This window comes from Pongo pygmaeus, chromosome 15 (assembly GCF_028885625.2).
Source record: "Pongo pygmaeus isolate AG05252 chromosome 15, NHGRI_mPonPyg2-v2.0_pri, whole genome shotgun sequence".
Taxonomy (NCBI): Eukaryota; Metazoa; Chordata; class Mammalia; order Primates; family Hominidae; genus Pongo; species Pongo pygmaeus.
In genome coordinates this window covers 58,029,111-58,048,552 of record NC_072388.2, presented here as the reverse complement: position 1 = coordinate 58,048,552, position 19,442 = coordinate 58,029,111, and the positions used below count along the sequence as shown (strand labels likewise).

General features: G+C 39.2%; 1 protein-coding gene across 4 annotated transcripts in view; it reads right to left on the bottom strand.

Annotated features, from left to right (window-relative positions):
• Positions 1 to 19,442, bottom strand: part of DAAM1 (dishevelled associated activator of morphogenesis 1) — a 180,867-nt gene that overhangs the window by 50,061 nt on the left and 111,364 nt on the right. For all 4 annotated transcript variants that reach the window (XM_054448143.2, XM_054448145.2, XM_054448144.2 and 1 more), the window contains exons 4-5: positions 6,014 to 6,085; positions 784 to 878 (exon numbers count right to left, since the gene is read on the bottom strand). In XM_054448143.2, coding sequence (XP_054304118.1) covers positions 784 to 878; positions 6,014 to 6,085 — 167 coding nt within the window. The remainder of the gene's footprint in view (positions 1 to 783; positions 879 to 6,013; positions 6,086 to 19,442) is intronic.

The following is a 19,442-nucleotide window of genomic DNA, read 5'->3' as shown; positions in this document are numbered from 1 at the left end:
AACAACACTAGCTAATTTTAGAACAGTTTAATCACCCAAAGAGAACATTTTCCCCACTTCCTCAGCTCCTGGCAACCACTAATCTGCTTTCTGTTTCTATGGATTGGCCTATTCTGGAAATTTCTTATAAATAGAATCATACAGTATGTGGTCTCCTTTGTTACTGGCTTCTCCCACTTAGCATATTTCAAGGTCATTTCATGTTGTAGCATGTATCAGTACTTCATTCCTTTTTTTGTAGCTAAATTATATTCCATTATGTGGATATATAACATTTCATTTATCCATCCATCAGCTGATCAATATACGGGTTATTTCCACTTCTTGGCTATCATGAATAATGCCGATATGAACATTTGCATACATGTTTTTGGGAGACATGTCTTCATTTCCCTTGGCTACATTCCGAGGAGCAGAATTATTGAGTCATATGGCAACACTATATTTAACATTCTGAGAAACTGTTAAAACCCTCTTCCAAAGTGGCTTCACAATTTTACATTCCTAGCAGCAATGAATGAGGGTTCCAATTTTTCTACATTCTTGCCTACTAACTTACCATTGTTAAAGTCTCTCTCTCTTTTTTTTTTTTTTTAGCCATCCTAGTGGCTACCTACATACCTTTTCACAGAAGAAAATAACTTTATTAAATGTTAATGATTAAAGTATGTTATGGTTTAATTTTAGGGTTTTAACTTAAGACTTCCTAGAAGGTTTGACTATTGCAAAAAAAGGAAGGAAGAAGGAGAGAAAAAGAAAACATGCCATCCAGGGGAAAATTACCTCATTGGTTTTGTCCTCAGTGCTGTCTTTAAACTCTCTATAGTTTTACTTCTTTCTTCTTCTTCTTCCTTCTCTAAAGCCAGCAGAGATTTTCTCTATGCAAAGAAAACAGAAGTTACTTCTTCAAATTCTATTTTTTAATTACAGTACAAACAAACCTACAGATTATTTGCTACTATCACTTTAAATATAAACAACAAATCTATGATTAAGTAAGTTAAGTCTTCCAATTTTAAATACAGCTTTAGGGAAAAGTTTAGAAATCTTAGTAGAGATGACGTTGCCCAAATGCTTGTATAACTATTCTATAATTACACTTTGATGTAGATACTACTATTTGTATTTGATAGAAATAAGACTGAACCTGTAGTTGAATACAACATTCTGGCAATTAAAGATAATAATACCATCACATTATCAAAAACAGGAGGTGGGCAGCAGTCCTCCCATGCTACCATTCCTATTCCTCAGCCAAAAAGTGTAATCAAGACCAAAGGGATTTTGTTACATCTAATTATTTTTCAAGAGGAGCAATTAATTTGGAGCTATTACTAGGATAGACAATTCCTTCAGAGTAAATGCGTAACTTCTAGAAATTATTCAACATCATTTAGAAATCAGGATATGGAGTGAGTGTGTGTGTGTCTGTGTGTCCGTGTGTGTGTGTGTGTGTGTTTCTACCCAGAGATCTGCTAGAGCAGTGCTTCTCAAACTTTAATGTGGATATGAAAATCACCTGAGGATAGTGTTAAACTATGGAGCCTGGTTTGGTATGTCTGGGGTGAGGTCTGAGATGTTGCATTCCTGACAAATTTCTAGGCAAGAAGCAAGGTTCTATGTAAGACTGTGGTTGTTATTATAAAATTGTGAATGCCAGTAAGGTGTCTAGTCCTTTCCATTCCCTTTCACTCTGTGATCACCTGGTTGCACTGAAGTACCCCAAGTCTTATGACTCCAGGATCCTCCATCCACGGAGCTCCTGGTCCCTTTTCTTCATCCTATTCTGAACACATGCTTGTCTAGTTTAATCTTTTTACCTATTACAAATTCTGATAGAAATGCTTGGCTGCGAAACAGATTGGGGTGACTGTATTGAAAAAGAAGCTTGACTCATATCCATGGGTCTCAATGACCCAGTCTCAGCCTTTCTTTCAGGACCATAAATCATCAAGGGTGACAATCAATAGCATCAGCATTAAGTAACTAAATGTTAACTAAAACCTAAATATGATTTCATAATGAGAAGGGTAAATATCAAAGCAAAATAAATATAATACATCAGTATCATTTATGGCAACTGAAATAAAACCCAGTAGTTTTTTTGGTTTTTAAAATCTTGTTATTGTTTCTGCAAAGTTGTCCTCTTGCTGGTGATGCTCACAGACAGCTGTCACCAGGGGCTGGTGAGGAAGGAAGCTGGGTGCAGAGACAGCCAATGAATTCTCCCAAAGCTCCCTGAGACCCATCCCCTGGAAAATTCACACAAATCCAGCCAAGAACGTTTAATCTCCAATGACATAGCTGAACTCGTTTGGACTCTTATGCAATCACTTTGAATCTGTAGCTCAGAGTCCAGCCTTTTATGAAGATCATTCCTTGTTCCTAAGCTTAATGACACAAAACTATCTCCAAATTAATGACTACACATTTTACTGTGGGTCACTAGTACAAATAAAACTGCAGGTATTTATCCTTTTAAAAATCTTGGAGAGGGTGGCACATTTGAATAGCAGCAGTCTATATTAAGTTTCTTCATACTAGAGTTGGGAGATTTATGAAATGTCAAAGAAAATTAAATTGGAAATTCCTTTCCCAATACTGTGTAAGGAACATAACCTTTCAAAACAGAAGAGACTACAACATTTTCTATGTGTGATTTTTCAGATTTGGTTCTGAGATTATATTTATCGTGCCGAGATAACTGAGGATATGTAGCTGAACTTGATGTTCTAAATGTGACTTTTCAAAATAAAATAATTTCTACAAAGTTTAAAGCTTTCAAGCCTCACATTTAGAAGAAGGTTTAATTTGCAACTTTCAGTAGATAAGGGAGATGCCTAGATTTCTGAAGATGACTACTATGCCAAATATCTAGTATGCACAGGCCTTGTGGAGGCTTCTTTGAATGCTCTATGCACTTACTAAATACCTCCTCACATGAGAAGCAGGCAAAGGACAAAGCGCATCCTCGCAGAGGGTCTTTCTGTCAAAGCTGCTAAGGTGTACATTGGAACACACGGGTCTGACAGAGAGGCACAAATGTGGCCCAGAAGTCATTCCGGCTGGGAGTCTGGAACTCCCGTTTGAATCATTTCTTTGGTGGGAAATCAATAGGCCAGCCCACTAAGCATACTGAACTTCACCTCACAGTCTTCCTCCTTGAGAAAGCATGGAGAAGCCACATATAAAGAAAGCCCAGGTCCTTCTAGATGTTAGGCCACACGCTTTATTATACTATTTTTCACTCTTTAAAAGCCAACAGATCACTCAGGGGTCCTTTAAAGAACAAAGCATTCTTATAATGAGGCTTACATAAAGTAATTGAACTTGTTTCACAAAAGGCTGGCTTCACAGACTAGTAAGTGCTGCAGTTCTCCACCTGGACTGTTTATCAGACTCTTAAGACATTAGAGAAAACAGATGCCTATCCCATCTCAGAAAAGTCAGCCTTGCTAGGCCTGGGGGTGGGGAGAAGGTGGGCTAACCAGGGCTCTTTCACATGCCACAGGGTTTCAAAAACTGAATTAGTGAGAGGCAAATTGGAAAGGAGTCTTTGGGCTTAGACAGATACGTTTAAATTCCCAATTAGATGACCACCTCCTAATTAGATAACCTTGGGCAAGGTAACCTTTCTGGAGTCTCAGACTCCTTATCTATAAATAGCATTTACAGCATAGGATGCTGGTGGGACCGCAAACAACTTATGAAGGTCCTGTTACCCTGCTTGTCATGTAGTAGTTGCTGCTGATTCTGCAGACAATGGGTAATGACAATGTGGACAAACACTCCTTCAAAAATGCCCTAAGCAGAGAACCAAAGAGTCTAGCTGCTGGGCCATGAAAGGATTTGGAGAACTTGTGTGCCTTTCCACTGCTCCAGGTACAATATCTCAGGATTTCTGCTACGTGTTATCAAGAATTCTCCAGTACAGACATCACAGTGATTAGCCAGAACTATGCAAGGCGGTGGTGGCAATCAGAATGTTGAGAAAAACAGAAAACCCAGCATAGGGTTTCTGGTCTCATCAGATCTCCTTATTCCCTGAAGTATGCAGGAATTTTGAGGCCTCACTAATTCATGGACTATTAATGCCTTTTACCTTTGACCCTGGAAAGATGTTGGCTCAGTCCTAAAAGGAACATTACAAAGCTTTCTTAGGTGTTTGACACAAAAAGTATAGCAAAGTCACTGACAATTTAATAGACTTGTGGTGCTCTCTGGAAGGATTTTGGATTGGGAACCAAACACACAGCAGTTAAAATGTAGATCACTCAAGAATGTGGCAAAGAATTGTCCAAGGAGCTGGATGGAGGAAAGAGGAGGTCCTTAAAGAAGGGCCACATGTTGGCACATCACGGACCCCGTAGCACACAAATGAGCCGGGTCTACTTCAGACAAGGCAGGTAGATTAAGTCACTAAAGGACAAATTAATCTAACTGTCCTATACTTGAAGAAAGGAAAAATCCATACAGTACTTAGTATTTCCCCATTTATAGAAGGGAATTCATTAACAAATAAGCAACTTCTCGTTAGATAACAAACAATGCAGATTTAATTAGAAAGAGAAACAATTCTTTTTTTCCTACCAGCCAGGAGCAAGAATTCAGAAAATAGCCTTTATATGCAGGAAATATAAATGGCTCCAAATTATTATTGCTTAGGCAGATGTGCATAAAATCCCTGGTGGTCATCACAAATCTCACATTCTGTTAGCATATTCATACAAATGCTGAGATCACCCTTTTCTCATCTTTGGCATTGTGTGAGATGCCTTGAATAAGAAGGATTTGGTGGTTATTTTCTGTCCATTTCTGCTATGCTTTTAGACTAGAAACCCTTGGGGAAAAACTTGTAGTGTAGTTTCTTCTATAATTTATATATAGGCTGTTTATTATTCATTGTATGACAACAGAAGAAGCATCTTATAAGAAAAAAGCTAAAAAAGAGGAAGTTACTAAAAGTCAAGACCTCTAAAAGTTTAGGAAACGTGTGAACGACTCACATATTCTAATCAGTTTTTAACTATTCCAGCAGCAGGAAAATGTTATGAGACCATTTAAAATGCTTGTTTTGAGTGATAAGAAATTTATTCTCCATAAAGAGAGAAGGCAGGAAGGAGGTAGAAGAAAGTATTCTAGAAGTTATCATCTACTTGCATGTTATAAACATGAATATAACAGATTGACTCTTAAAACCATGAGTGTGCCCACTGAGACAAAGACTGCATTCTACTATGGGCAACCTCTAATTCTTATCAACAGGGATGGGATTTAAACTACTAAGGCTCAAAGGTTGATGACTTATTTTCTGCTGTGAATTTTAGCTGTGATGAATAGGTGTCCCTCAAGCTGCTGGCAATGCTGACATCACAGACATCCATGTGATTAGAATTCATATTTTAGGCATTGAGAATACATATTAAGCAATTACTGAACCAACAATCCATGTACTCAAGATTTTCCAAGGACATCTCAGCACTATTATTATGATGCCTTTTCATTAAACCACTTACTTCATGAATTCCTGATCTATTATATGAGTAAAGAGTACTTGGTCCCCTGCAAAATCATGATGCCAGGAAATAACCAAGTTCTCAGTAAGAAAGAGAATGGGAGGGATATAGTAAAGAAATCGCTTAATCATATTATTTTAAAATGGTATTAACTTTTAAAATAGTGCTGCCATAACCAAGCTCCGAGTGACTGGTAAGAGGAATTGCAAGTTAAAGTTGAACACAAGCCAGATTTCAAACTACATTTTCACTTACAACATTAAACTCAATTATATTTTAGTGTGTGCTGATTTTATTTAAAACATACTGGAAAAATCACTTTGCCAAGTATCCCTTCTACCCTCTTTCCTTTCCCCAGCATTGAATGTTTAGGATGGAGTTTGGAAAGGTACTGACATTTGGTAGGTCATACTCAATCGAATTTATTGTGCAACTGTGTACTTTGTACTACACTTGCATTTTAAACACTGTGTCAAAGAACATAAAAGTCTACTTACAGCAGCCATGGAATTGAGCTGATCAATGTAGAATTCAGGCCAACTTGTAGCGCCCTTGTTTTCTTCCTGGTCCTAAAAATGGAGGAAAAAAAAGTGACATACCACCCAACATACACACACAGCACCTAAAAACACATCCAACTTCCAGAGCACCCAGACAATGACCCACTCAAGCCTTTAGGAGACACGAAGGTAGGACGTATTTATTTTTAAATGTTGGCTTTAAATGATCAGACTGCCTACTTGACTAGGGTGGTCTTCCCAGCTCAATTTCCACAGAGAATGCTGAAGTGTGAGTTAGGTATAACAAGGGGACATTTTCTGAAGCGTGGATCAAGAAGAATTTAAGTGGTGTAAAGTTGTTTTCCTTCAGGGGCTATGTCACACTGGACAGTACTGCTAGACTACACACCTGGATGGAATCCATGAGAGAAGGAAATTCGCCTTAGGTGACCACAGGATTCAGCCAGTTATTAACCAAACTTTTTCAGTTACTGTATTCAGACTCCATCAGACAGTAAAAACTTGAAGAAGGGTTTCATTTGATGTGGCAAAAATTAAGTACTGCTTCAGATGAAGAGGTAGAAGAATAAAGCCTGACATTGAATGGAAGGTAGTAAGTAAAATGAACTCACATTAGTTCCAGGCGCAGCCCTCATGCTGTGACAGCTCAGGAGTTTTGATAGAAAAGGTAGTGCCTCTGAGTGGAAAAGAACTGAAACCCAAAGAATTCAGGCACCGATTCCTAAACTGTCCCAGCCAGCCTTGCCTCTTATAGAGCAGGGTGACCTGGAGCCAGCCCCTAAGCCCCCCAGGGCTTCTGTGGATGGGAGATCTGTGCCAACCTGAAGCCAAATCTCAAAAAAAAAAAAAAAAACAAATCAGTTATCAGTTGGCTGTGGCCTCTGCTCCACCTGAACACTGAGTCCAGCAGAAGATGGCACTGTGGTCAGGGATTTCTATGCGTGTTTGCACATCTATGTGGCTGTGAGTCACTTGTGTGATCAAACAGACCTGAAAAGGAAAATTTTGGTTCTTTAGCTTCACATTCAAAGACCACCTGAGGACAATCGATATCCCATCCTAGTGGAGAAGATGTTATGCCATGTACACACAGCTACTGTCTCATAATGAAGCAGTGACTACCTACTAGGTTTTAACATCTCTTTTAGTAGAGCTCTATATCCTGATGTCAGAATCCCAACCCTCAGGAGAGTGGTTTCAAGGTGGGGCATTTAATCTCAGTCCCATACTGTGCCTCAAAAAAACACTTTCTGTAAGCAAATCTTTCCAGACAGGTCTACACACGTGGAATAAAAGAAATGTAATTTCAAAACTATTTTTTAAGTAGTCACAACAAGGGGGCAAAGTAACTATTGCTTACAGTGCCTTAAAAGCTGGCAGTAACTGATATCTCAACTCAGGCAGTTGTGTGAATTTCATCTGGAGATTGAACAAGCCAGATGATGGAGACTAAGGCTATAGCAGAGGCTTTGAAGTTAGACTGGATTACACTCCCATAGTTTCACAACGTTTAGGAAATCTGATGAGTTTTTAGAAACAGGCCTTGGTTATACTTTAACATGTTAATAAAATAGCTATAGTGGTAGTATAAACGGTAAACCCTTCTTTCCTCTTAAAAGGGAGTATTAAAATTAGCAAAACCCCACTCTTACCAATGTATTTAACAAGCCAAAACTCACAGTGATATTCAATGGTATTTGAACATATAAAATGAAGCAGAAGGTGCCAGATCTCTCCATTCCCCCAAAGTAGGGCAAATTTCCAAAACTAAAACAAAATCAAGTCCCATGACTGAGGTCCCACAAGAGCCTGTCTGTTGTAAGCTTAATATTTAACAGTTACAGAAGAGAGACCATTCTTGAAACTGAAGATTGGTACACAGAGAGAAGTCTTTACAGTTCGGAAATGTTTTAATAATGCAAATAGATTAACAGCACACGTAGATATTGTCATCACAATAAGGGGAAGAAGGCTTCATTTTTATTTCACATGCCTCAGTGCTGAGAAGACCAAACAAGCTAAAGTATGTGAAAGTTTCTTGTAAACGTACTAACGTGATCCTCAGAGTTCTTAATTTGGGCAATGTATCTCCAGTTTCCCCTGTGCAATACTGGTCCCTGCATGCAGATGTGTGCTGCAGGGGCCATGTGAAACTCCCATCTCTGAACCAAAACTCTCTCTCCTCCTCCTTTGTGAGGCATTAAGAGTCTGTCGCTCCGTAGAAACATAGGCCAGAAGGAGATGAATGCAACTGTTCTCTGGCAGGAGGAGAGGGGGGATCTGAACATTAATTTTATTATTTCTCTAATCCAACTCTTCCCATTTCCTTAGGAGGTTGATAGATATCTATAAGAGAATATTCATGGACAAGATTTCCTGCTGGATGCAATTCACCTTGACACTTCTTGCTCTCAGCCTGCACTGACTACTGTTTTAACTTCTGTTCTAGATTGTATACTTTGCTCCCATTATCCCAAATTCTGTGGATGGGAGAGCCCTTCGCTAGAAAAGAGAACTTGTACAGTACAAAGTGCCTTCAAGAACACTGACTTTTGTTTTTTTAAACATCCAACTCTTTTAAAAGATAAAGAAATATACAATCTTTCTAGTTTCACCTCATTTCCAAATAGCACATTTTTCATTCCAAATTTCTGGTCAGTGGCTAGTAAAAAATTCTAAGAGATCCTCTCCCATCCTCTTTAAATGTACAAGGATGCATTTATTTTTCTCAACATCACTTTGTTGAAAATAAATTTTACATTGTTTCTTCATTCTCCTTCTTACTGAGGCAGACATTCACAGCTATATCTGGGACTTCACTATCATCTCTATTCACCTCGAAGGTGACTGTGATACACTTCTCTCACCACCAACAGCATTTGAATCCTTAGTCTCTCACTAGCTATGTGACTCTTAAGTAACCTCTTTGTGACTCAGTTTTCGTTTCCTTACCTGTGAAATAGGTGCCTGCCTCCTCATAGCATCTTTGTGAGAACTTAAAAAGTTGATACAAATAAAGCAAGCACTGGGAAGAGTATACACAAAACACGCTCAATAAATGCTAGCTCTGACAATAATGATAGTATTCTAGAGTCTCCAGTTATGTCCATTCAGTGTCCTTGTAACTGGGACTGTAAAAATTACAGCAACCAGTTTGGAAGTAAATTTTGGTAGTAATTGTTCACATTTAAAATCCAGATAGCCTTTGACCCTGTAAGTTTACTTTCAGGAATTTAGCCTATAATTACATGTTCACACTTGCACAGATACATAATCACGAAAATTTTTCACTACAGCACTGTTTGAATTAACAAACAATACAAAGGGGAATAAATACACATAGAGGGGCTAGGTGCAGTGGCTCACACCTGTAATCCCGGCACTTTGGGAGGCCAAGGGGAGAGGATCACTTGAGGCCAGGAGTTCAAGATCAGCCTGGGCAACATAGCAAGACCCCATCTCTCCAAAATAAATAAATAAATAAAACAATTAGCCAGGCTTGTTGACACATGCCTGTAGCCCTAGCTACTCAGGAGGCTGAGGTGGGAGGATCACTTGAGCCTAGGAGTTCACCAGCCAGGGTGACATAGCAAGATCCTATCTCACACACAATAAAGAAAAGACAAGCAAATATATTGTTGGGGAGAGAATGCTTCAGAATATCATCTTTCCCATCTGTAGGAAAAAATATGTATACACTACACACAAACATTTCCAGAAATATAAATAAAACTTAACAATGGCTACCTCTGGATAGCAGAAGGGAAGGTTTTCTTTTTTTTAACTTATAAACTTCTATACCATGCAAATTTTTATTTTTCCAAGAACACACACTATTTTTACAATTAAAATAGAAGTAAGTTCTAAAGCATTATGCATTGTCAGGACAAGAGCTTTGCTTTGTCTGACATTTGGGGTGACATGGAATGCATCAAGACCCTTCGGCATCTGGAATGTCTCTGTCCTCCACTCCTGGGGCACCCCTCCACCGACCACAGCAAATAATTTAAACCATTTCTTTACTAATTGCCTTCTCTTACTGGATTTCTATTTTTAAAACTCACCAGAACCTCAATATCAGCTGTTTATGCAGAGAGAGAATCTCTGATTTGTGACAAGATTTGTACACCCAAAGCATGCTAAAATTTTCAAAATTTTTCTATACTCATATATTTAGAAATTTGTGTGACAAACAATTTCTTGGTAGCAGCTGAAGTCTTCTGTTGATATAGGTGAGACTCAAAATGCAGTTAGAAAATTAAGTCTTTAAGGAAGAATAACTTCTTCTGAAGTTAGCACAGGACATTTTCTTAATAGGATCATTTCCCAAATAATAATATATAAGTATGTCAGAGTTTTTTTGTTTGTTTGCTTTGCTTTTTTTCAGTTTAAGATGTTCTTAGTGAGGCCCAAAATAAGCTATGCAAAAGGTCAATCAATTGTAAAGGACATGCTCTGCGGTTGTTCGCTAGACCACAAATCACAGGCTGAAGCAACATTCATTTAGTCAGCTAAAGCCATAAATCTCTATGTGTGCTGTTACGAATTGAGGAGGTTCTTAGATAATATCTGTCAAGGAAGAAAGACACACTCTTTAACTGTCTAGACTGGCTGAAACTCTTCTAGCAATGTATAATAATACCATCATCTCAAATATAGTGGAGATATAGTAAGGCTTAACCAAACAAATGTCAACAGCAGAAGAATACTGTTTCAGTATGACACAAAGTAAATTTTATTGTGATCATTTTCATTACAGGGGAAAGGCAAATAATTGCTAATAAAAACCTGCTCTCTTTGCAAAGAACCTGTTTTTAGAAATTTCAAGTGAACTGTAATCATATATAGAATGAAAAAATTCTATCCATTGTTAATAAGCAAAATAGTCACCTTGTTCATTAATTTGTCACTACTGGCCAGGCACAGCGGCTCACACCTGTAATCCCAGCACTTTGGGAGACTGAGTTGGGTGGATCACTTGAGGCCGGGAGTTTGATACCAGCCTGGCCAATATGGTGAAACCCCATCTCTACTAAAAATAAGAATAAAATAATAATAATAATAATAATAAAAAAGTTAGCTGGGCATGGCAGTGCATGCCTGTAATCCTAGCTACTCAGGAGGCTGAGGCATGAGAATCGCTTGAACCGGGAGGCAGAGGTTGCAGTAAGCCAAGATCGCACCACTGCACTCCAGCCTGGGCCACAGAGCAAGACCCTGTCTCAAAAAAAAAAAAAAAAAAAAAAAGGAAAAAATTTGTCACTGCTATTCTAGGTAACACCAGTCCAATCCCATACACTAATGAATACAACAAACATTAAATAAATTCACTCTACACCTAAAATTTATACAGAAACCTAGGCAGAAAAGGGCAGATAGGCCAAAATAGTTTATTCTGTTAGGTTATATCTCCATGATGTGTGGCATCTAAAAGAACTCTTATGTTAGAGAATAGGTGCCAACATGAGACCAGGTCCAAGCAACAGAGAAAGAGGAGCAGAGAGGATGGAAGATGTAAAAATATTTGTGGGCGGCCTTGCTAGTAATTTCTGCTAACTTCCCCCTCTGGCTCATAACGGTGTAAACAGCATCTTCTCGAAGATGGCTATGATAAAGTATGGAACAATCTGGAACAACCAAGGGTCACAAACTTTTCCTGTAAAGAGCCAGACAGGAAATATTTTAGGCTTTGCAGACCACACAGTCTGTTGTAGCTATTCAACTCTGTTGTTGTGTAGTACGAAATCAGCCACAGAGAACACCTGAATGAACAGGCAATGCCACATTTCAATAACACTTTATTTACTAAAACAAGTGACTGGCCAAATTAGCCCATGGGCCATAGTTTGTCAACCCCTGTGTGCTAGATTAAGCTTGGCTCTCAAGAGGACTGGATTACATCAAAATCCTAACTTGGTCACCATTTTTCATGCATCAAGCTGCCGCTATAAATTAAGATAAGCTCATAAAGTGTTTGGAATTCGCCCAGTAACCTGAACTTTTTCTAGAGAAGCAGTGACCTACCATGCCTGTGAAGTGTACCTTCTTGCCAAGCTTACTGCTCCCTGAATCTATATTTAATCCTCCTTTTTGAAAATAGCATAGCATCATTAGGTCCTTTAAATCCTGATATTTGCCCCCCACTCTTTCCATTTGGCTCTTCCTTTTCTGGGGGCAAAAAAGTAGTAGGAGATTTAAAACTTGGAGTTTGGAGATTGTTGCTTTCCTCATTCCCTCCAATACCTAACTTTAACCCCTGGTGGTGAGCAAAACTATATTCTATATCTGAAGCTTGCCAAAAGAAGGGCAATTGGTTTCAGAAAATAATTCCTGTGTTGTCACATTCCAAGATAGCCATGTGGTCCCTGAGACTGCCAATCGTGGTTACATTTTTTGGCTACTGCCACAATTATATATCAAGTATATCTGTTGCCAAAATCCGGTTGGGCCCACACAAAGAATGATTACAGAACAGTGGCTTCTTCATCTGCCAGGAAATCCAACACCTCCTCCTAAGCCTCAGAATGTCAGTCATTTTTCTGGAAAGACTGAATGATGACTTGCAATAACAGTGGCTTTCACATGTAGCAGGAGAAATTATGGAAGAAAGAGTAAACCTTCTCCATTTTTCCTAATGTTTTAATAAAACATGTGCATGTTTTTAACCAAAGCCATCATAGGATTATATAACTGGTCTTTGACCCTAGAGACAACCTGGGCTGAGTTTCCTCTCACAGGGGTCCCTTATAAGGTTACCAGCAGGTGATCCATCATCTGCTCTTGAGAAGGCTTCCAGAGGTCCACAATCTTCTGGAACTAGCACTCTCATGAACTGTTAAAAAATTCACCGGACACTGAATTGACAGATGTCTCCTTGTAACTTCAAGCACTTGTTGGCTTTAGTTTGGTCCCTGGGAACTGCATGGAATAAGTTTAATCTCTCCTATGAACAATGACCCAGCAAATATTTAAACAATTTGAATAAAGTGATTATATCCTCCCCAAATATTCCCTTTTATAAGCCAGAAATTCTCTACTGGCCATATAACACAAGTTTATCTTCCTCAATTCATAAACAAATCTCAAATTTTCCATAAGTTCATCATACCCTCATGTCCATTAATTGCAGGGATAACTTTAACAAACATAACTAAGCTCCTATAAAAGGAGTATTTTCACATATTTGTATTAGTCATTCACAGTTCTATACAAACTCTACTGAGAGGGAAGATTTCTATCCAAAATGTCTCTCCAAGAAGAAACAGAACAAGCTCTCACTCTCCTGATAGTCCTCACAGATAACATTTATGACTTAGAATAAAAGACACGTCATATTAAGTGGAGGGAAACGTGTATAGTCCTTGCTTTATTAAGTATACATATTTTAACAAAGTTGGCCATAAACTAAATAGCAAAACGGGTTTTCTCATTATAAGACTGAGGATGCTTCACATCTAAAACATAAATCTAAGTTAACAAAATTGAAACTACATGAATAGGACCTTGACTCGCCAGCTGTCAAGAAATTTGGGGGGACATTTAAGTCCCTTTAGAGCATTGTTTTTTACACCTCCAGATGACTTTTGCTATCCCCGCTATTCTCCTGTATAACCATCTGTTCACATATCATAGGAATTTTTTCCATATATGCATATGAAGCCTGATACCTCCTCTGACCCCCCAGGGCTCTGCTCCTTCCTTCTCTTTGGTTTATGCAGGTAGAAAGACTAGTTGAGCCAATACAAAATGCCACGTTTGCCCAGAGAAAGCCTCTTGCTACCATATCACGTATTCAAAAATAAAATATACTTGAAGATTTCAGATCACTTAGAATCAGTTAGCTCCCTCTTTATCAATTCTCTAAGTTTAAAATTCTGTATTGGTAAAGAATAAATTTTTAAAAGCATGGCATGAATCCATGTCAAATATTTTTTACTAAACTTGCTAATAAATGAGAGAACTAGGAAGATGTTACAACTGGTTCAAAGGAGAACCCAAAGAGTAGACTTATGATAAGCATCATGATGTTTGAAAGAGTTTACAAACAGATGCAAAACTGGCCAAGAGGGCAACAGTCAATTGTATCAGACTCAATTTGCATTTCATGGATAAGAACCATTGGAAGTGCTATCAGGTTTTTAAAAAAATAATTTACAGATTTGTGAAATAAGCTTGAGACAAAAGTAGAGATAACTCTTAAGAGTGCTATAGACAGGATATTTAGTCTATCTGATATTCACTCCATTTCACTATAACTGCAGCTTAGCAAAACAAAAGATGCATGACTAGTACTTCCTGGTTGAAGAAAACACAATCTATAAAGGTATAATGCAGAGGCCACACTGCATGACTAACACTCTGCTCTAGGCTCCTCACATCTAAATTACCTAAATGCCCAGGCTTGCCCAAAGCTCTTGCTCAAGAACATCTACCGCATTCTGACCATTACACCACAATTCTGTGTATTTCTGTTGCCCTGCCTAGGCTGCATGGTATGGTTTCTATCTGTGTATCACTGAGTCTCAAACTTCAGACCACTGAGCTCCTGACCATTCCATTCCACCTCCCTTGGAAGGGAGCACTTGGTCCTCTATCCCCCTCAGGAATTTGTTGGTTAAGTATTTGGGGTATTACTAAGTCTTCTTGCACTATTGATTAAAAAAAGAAAAGCTGAGAACTCAGTGAGGTTAGACCCTCTAGCCAGAAAAGAGGCTATACTCAACTGCTGCTCCCTAACAGTTTGGTTTAGAGATGGATGCCATGTTAGAGTAACACACAGTCTACTAAATCTCACAAAGACACGGCAGCATTTTAAAATCTAAATACTTGTGTAGACAGCCAAACTCTGTGACAGCATTAATACTATACTGCTAAACATAAGGCTTCTCAAGGGCAGGATAGGAGCAGAATTGTTTTCACTAAGCTCATATCTACAATGCTGAATGGAATCTAAAAAGGCATTTGCTTTCCTTCTCATTCCTTTACTCATCTAACAAATATTTATTGAATTCTGTTATATAATGAGCTAAGCACTATTCTGGGTGTTGGAATACATGAACAAAAGAACAAAGTTCCCTGCTCTCCTTGTGAGTGATCCCTGAGACAGACTTAGCAGTTCCTAGACTTAACACATTTCTGAACTTTAGAGTTGAGAGGTTCTGAGAAGATTCCAAGTTTACTCCAACAATAGGTTTTAAGTTTTTGCAAGTATAGCTACAAAAAAGTATGCCTATTTAAATACTTCACTCTCTCTGGTCATCATGTTAAAAAAAAAAAAAAACAACAGTCAAGTGTTCATTAACTCTCCTGCCTTTTAACTACGCCCTGGTTTTTATCAATGGATCTTCTAACTTCAAAGTAAAGATACAGTGCAAGCATTCCTGAACTCCCCTGGGAAAAAATCCTTTGAGACATTTCCTTGAGAGCACAAAATGTCACATTAATATTTTCCATATGTCACAAACTTCATTTACACTGATAAAAATCATCAGAGTTTCTGAATGGCCTGAATGAAATAGCACATAGCTATTATTTTTGTTCTCCCCAAAATCACACACCCAGAAAAGCAAGAAAAGAGTGCCACTTCATAGAGACCTAGTCACCCTGTGGGGAAGAGCAGCAAAGAGAAGAGCAACAATATTACCGCATTCTGTAAGAGTTCAGGAACCCTCTGCTCCAACACCCTCTTCTTTCCTGAACAAGCCTCAGCTGACTTACAAGGAGTTGGGGGGTGGTTAGAGGGGATGTGGGGGAATACATTTTATGTGCACCTGGTATATCTAAGAAAGCAGCTGCAACACTTACCTAGAATTAAGAACTGAGATTTTACAGTCCACTTCCCAAACTATGAGACACTTACTTTATTTATTTTAACAAGTCATTATTTTGGCAAAGCACTTCACAGCATGGCATATGACTGAAGCCTAAAATTCTCAATCAGTACAACTCCAGCATCTGAAACCAATTTATATGACAACTCCCCCTCAGTTTCATGGCAAAGAAAAAGAAATATTCTCCAATTATTAGTTTCAGAAATGATACAACCCCACATTCCCCTGCAGGCAGGCACTGTGCCTATGACACAACAGTGTGCAATGACATAAAACAAATTATTCCTACATAGCTTGTTAAGAGCCAAATCTTTGATCCACATGTCACCATGGAGTGCTACAGACCCAGGTACAATGTGGTCCAGTTGGTTTGTAAATTAACGTATTTGGACACACATCGCTAAACCCTTATGTAGCATGCAAATTCAATCAGTGGTGTCAATGGCCTTTGCTGCCTCACATCTTGCTACCACATTTGTAGCTACCAGACCCACCTTTCAGAATGTCATAAAGCAGGTTTTGATGTTCTGTAACCAGCCCTTGGGAAAACAATCAAAGTGTGTTTATGATTTGCAATATAATGTTTAACACAAGGCTATAACAAGCGAGGACCCTTTGGAAAAGAGTAATTAAGCTAAAAGGAGAATCGGGGTAACAGCAAGCACATAAAGGCATATTCCATTCAGGGATGCATCCTCAGAATGAGAAAAAAGTGCTAATGCAAGGTTAACTGTCCCTGAGGACAGTCAGAACTGTATTCCTAATTTTAGACCACCATAAACTCTACAATGTACTCCTAAATTAATGACAGCATTTTTGGCAAGAGAAAGAAAGAAAAGCACTAGTTAGAAGATACCACTGTATCAGAAACATCTCAATATGGAGACATAGGGAAGTACCTCTCAGAAATTGAAAAAACAAAATGCTTTTCCTTATGTATGGGGACAGATAAAAGGACACTGCACAAGTCAATGTTGCTCTATACCACGCTGAAGAATAACAGAATTTAAGACACTGTAACTTAAGGGTGGTATTCTTTGGTAGACTCTACTGTAACCCATTTCTAGTGCCACAAGTTACCAGGTTCCTAAAGTGTAAGGAATTGTGAGAATCCCAAATTATTAGTGGCACATTCTGACACACTAGAGGCTCAAAGCTTCTCCCTACTCTACAAAGAGGAGAAGTTCTGAAATGTGCCAAGAATGGAATGATTCAATAGTATTAGGTGTGCTGGAGCTATTAGTGAAAAAATACATATAGGAAAGACACAGGAAACGTGTTTTTTGTTCCTCTTCGATATATCTTCTAAAGGGGCCATTTCTTTCCATATTGATGTCTTTCATAATCCTATCTTCTGGAGTTGGAGTTGGTGAAGTCAGGCAGCCTTGGGGCAGTCTTTCTGTGAAAGTATAGGCCATACCATCTGGAGAGTCAGCCAAGAACCAGAGAGAAGCTCAAAGGAAAGACAGCATGGAATATGCTACTTGAATCTGACTATAATCTAGTGGCAAGAGGAGCTTTCAAGGACAGGGATAGCAAATATTTCCCACATAAGCCACATTCTCCATCATGTGTCATGGCAGATGCTGCTATTTATTTTATTTATTGTATTTTTGAGACATAGTTTCACTCTGTCACCTAGGCTGGAGTACAGTGGTGCAATTTTGGCTCACTGCAACCTCCGCCTCCTGGGTTCAAGCAATTCTCATGCCTCAGCCTCTCAAGTAGCTGAGATTACAGGCACACGCCACCATGCCCAGCTAATTTTTGTATTTTTAGTAGAGATGGGGTTTCGCCATGTTGGGTCCCAGGCTGGTTTCGAACTCCTGACCTCAAATGATCCACCCACCTTGGCCCCCCAGACTGCTGGGCTTACAGGCGTTAGCCATCGCACCTGGCCCTATTTCTTACTGAGATCATTCATAACCTCTGAATGCTTCCCAAAGTGCTCCAGGCATCCACCCCCAATTGTTCAGAGCTAGCAATCAAAATAAACCTTTATGCCAGTTTTGCTTGAGGTTATTAGTACTCCATTGCTAACCAGGGCAGGAAGCCACAGTTCTAAGGAATGCTGTAACAAAAGGTATGCATCAGTCTAGCACGTCTACTGTGTTGTATGTCCCTCGGGGGACCACTGGGGTGGTGGTAACCAGAATGAATAGCTATTTATGGATTCTCAGAAGTGAGATACACATCAGAGACTATTTACTCAGATTACTGAAACTATTTGCTCAGACTCTCTAAAGAAACTCACTCTGAGTTTCACAGGATACTATAGGAGTCCATTTTCATGCCTAGTGAAATTCTGCATTTGCAGATTGAAGAATTTTGGAAATGAAATGGAGCTATGCCCTTGTTCCTTAACACACACAGGCAAGGGGTTCAAAGGGCCTCGCACAGTCACATTTAGAATCTTGGTTCCACCATAGCACTGTTCATAAACATTCTGTGACAACCATGGAGGGCTCAAAGATAGTCATGGACTCCTACCTTGGCAACTGACACACAGCCAAATTTGTCCTGCACCAGAGCTGTTACAATGAACCTGCTTAAGAATAACTTAGAGGCTGGCCGGGCACGGTGGCTCATGCCTATAATCCTAGCACTTTAGGAGGCCAAGGCGGGTGGATCACCTGAGGTCAGGAGTTCGAGACCAGCCTGACCAACATGGTGAAACCCCATCTCTACTAAAAATACAAAAATTAGCCAGGCGTGGTGGTGGACACCTGTAATCCCACCTACTCGGGAGGCTGAGGCAGGAGAATTACATGAACCCGGAAGATGGAGTTTCCAGTGAGCCGAGATTGCGCCATTGCACTCCAGTGTGGGTGACGGAGTGAGACTCCATCTCAAAACTAAAAAAATAAAAAATAAAGAATAACTTGGGGGCCAAAGATTGCTGTTCTGTGGCAGTCGAGAACCACTGTCCTCCAGGACTGCCATTCAGAGCTTATGTTCCAAGTCTCCTCCAGGGATTGGAGCCAAGACAGGAGCATTCTTCCCACGGTGCAGCACCAATGCAGGCATGAGTGACAAGCCCTGAGTGAATGCTGAGAGAGTTGCTTCTCTAACCCCCACTTGAGAGGGAAAAAGAGAGCTCCACAGGACACACTACCTTCATGCTCCTCATGACTCCCCATTAATTGGGTTGCCCAACCAATCTGTCTTACTTTTTCTCAGCTGTATATTGCTAACTTATTTTTGTTATTGTTGGATTACAAGTGAACACAAACACAAGGACATTCTCTTCTACTCTCTTCCAGCCCGGTGTTCCCCAGTTACAGGGAGTGTAAGACCTTCAGTAAAAGGGTGTTACTCACTAAAGAAATGCAAGTTTGGGTTAACTAAAGTGCTTGGATATTCCGGAATTGTTTCAAATTTTGGATTTTTTTCTTTCAGATTTTGGAATATTTGCAGTATACCTACCTGTTCATCTTTCCTAATCCAAAAATCTGAAAACCTAAAATCCAAAATGCTCCAATGAGCATTTCTTTTGAGAGTCATGTTGGCACTCTCTTTAAAAGTTTTAGATTTTAAAGTTTCAGATATGGGATACTCAACATGTATTAGAAAGC